The following is a 2,215-nucleotide window of genomic DNA, read 5'->3' as shown; positions in this document are numbered from 1 at the left end:
TAATTGTGGATAAATATAATCAAATAGAGGATAAACATCTTATTTTAAAATATAAAAAATCTAAAATATAATTAAAATAATTATCGAGTTCTAACAAAATAATTAATTATTATCTTTATAAGAAAATTATATTATTAAACCAAATATAAATTATTTCGTTATTATACCTAAATTAAATTATAATAAAAATTTGAATTAAAAAATTACGCAAAAAATAAGAAATTTTAAATAGTTAATTTGATACGAATATAGATATATTTTTGTTATGCATAAAGTACTGTATATTAATGCATAAAATTCAAGATTACAAGTAATTATGCATAAGTACAACTTATTAAAGCTCGATATTTGAATTTATATAAATAACTACAGATAAACATAATTAAATAGAGGATGAACATTTCATTTTAAAATATAAAAAATCTAAAATATAATTAGAATAATTATCGAGTTCTAACAAAATAAATAATTACTATTTTTATAAAATAATTATATTATTAAACCAAATATAAATTACTTCGTTATTGTAATAAATTAAATTATGAAAAAATTAAATTAAAAAATTACACAAAAATAAGAAATTTCAAATAATTAATTTGATACTAATATCGATATATTTTTGTCAAATTTTTATGATATTTTCAAACATATATTTTATTCAAAAATAAAAATATCATCGACTTCTCAAAATCACATAAAGTCATATTATAACATCGACTGAGATAAAAAATAAAATAAAATATTAAAATCACAATGTATCTCACTATATTGCACGAATATACTTCTAATATATATATATATATGTTAAAATTTCATTAATTATATTTTATTTAATTTTTTCAAATTATTTAAATATAATTTATTGATGATTCTATTAACAATAAATATATATTTATATAGATAATTCTCACATTATTAATCAAAACAGTCAGGCTACTAAACAACATACGGTTCCCATACTAGTATTCATAACCATAACAACCTTCTTGAAACACATAAAGCAACCAAGAAGCCATGGGTTTAACCCCATTTCAACTCCATATCAGAAATTGAAGTCGATCGGAGAAATTAAACCAACGGCAACTGCTTCCTTTGATCTTATTTAACACACAAACATAATTAGACATAATTCAAACTCAGCTTCTTGTTTGGATTTTGATTTCATCTCCTCCTCAACAGTTACAAGGATTGCATTTGCAGTTGTCTCCACACTTGCAACCATGTCCACCTTCTGCAACAAAGCTGCTGCTCTCACTTCCCTCACCATACCTACATAAATATATATAATTATAATATGAATCCACAGCAATCGGTTGTAACAAACATGATTATACTCATACGACATAGCTAGATGTGATTTTTGCTTCGAAATTACTATATAAATGTTAGAATCGCTGTGAAATACTTGTAAAATCACGATCTGTTTTTTTTCATAATCAAAATCAAAATCGACATACATCTGTTTTGGGGCAACACCGTCAACGATCACGGCGGTGGTGGTCGTCTGCTCAATGTCAGGGTACATTCCACATCTGCAAACATGAATTGAAATTCAATAAAATCAAGGATCGGATAACAGTTTTGGGCGATCGATGGAAGTAGTTTTACCCGTTGCAGCTGCTGCCGCATGAGCAGCTTGATCCACAACCGCACTTTCCATTACAGCAAGACATGATTGAGAGATTTGGAAAGGGAATTGATAAGAGAAAGAGTGTGTGTGTGTGTGTGTTTTTGATGGAACTGAGTGAAGAAGCTTGATGGTGTTTTTGTGGATGATTGGTGGGGGCTATATATAGAAACTTCTGGGGAGGAGAGTTTGATCACGACCCTACACGTGTATGCATCTAAGGGCCTTCAGGTAGATAGGGAATTGTTCCCCTTTTTACTATCATGCACGGGATCATATCATCAAATTTACTGAAAAACATGGATTTTTAATTTTAAACTCTTCTTCAGAATTAAAAAAAAATTAATTTGAAAAAAAAAATAAAAAAAATATAGCATACATGTTAAAAATGCTTTTATAAAAATATAGTTTCTTACAAGAATCAATAATATTACAGATAGTTCTTATAAAAAACTCATTCTCTTTAAATTTTTGTACAAGAACTTTAATTCTTATTTTAAAGTTGATCTGAAGTAACAATTTATAAGTTTTTTTATATATTTTAAATTAAATATTTGGTATTATTTATAAATATATAATAATTATTGA

General features: G+C 25.7%; 1 protein-coding gene across 1 annotated transcript; it reads right to left on the bottom strand.

Moving 5' to 3' along the window:
* Positions 1–931: 931 nt before the first annotated feature.
* Positions 932–1,758, bottom strand: LOC112518223 (metallothionein-like protein type 2). Its single transcript, XM_025125843.1, has 3 exons — positions 1,609–1,758; positions 1,458–1,532; positions 932–1,269 (listed from the first exon to the last, which is right to left on the bottom strand). The coding sequence occupies exons 1-3, from the start codon at positions 1,671–1,673 to the stop codon at positions 1,173–1,175; spliced, it is 237 nt and encodes a 78-aa protein (XP_024981611.1). The 5' UTR covers positions 1,674–1,758; the 3' UTR covers positions 932–1,172.
* Between the last annotated feature and the right edge of the window lie 457 nt (positions 1,759–2,215).

Source organism: Cynara cardunculus (assembly GCF_001531365.2).
Source record: "Cynara cardunculus var. scolymus isolate 2C chromosome LG 9, CcrdV1, whole genome shotgun sequence".
Classification (NCBI taxonomy): Eukaryota; Viridiplantae; Streptophyta; class Magnoliopsida; order Asterales; family Asteraceae; genus Cynara; species Cynara cardunculus.
This window is presented reverse-complemented; position numbering and strand designations above follow the sequence as displayed.

What these genes read in the sequence shown, in the direction of transcription:
- LOC112518223 (XM_025125843.1), bottom strand. Translation starts at nt 1,673, where the DNA reads ATGTCTTGCTGTAATGGAAAGTGCGGTTGTGGATCAAGCTGCTCATGC. An exon ending in TGCGGCAGCAGCTGCAACGG is followed by an intron (nt 1,533 to 1,608) that starts GTAAAACTACTT and finishes TCATGTTTGCAG; the next exon opens with ATGTGGAATGTACCCTGACA. An exon ending in GGTGTTGCCCCAAAACAGAT is followed by an intron (nt 1,270 to 1,457) that starts GTATGTCGATTT and finishes ATATTTATGTAG; the next exon opens with GTATGGTGAGGGAAGTGAGA.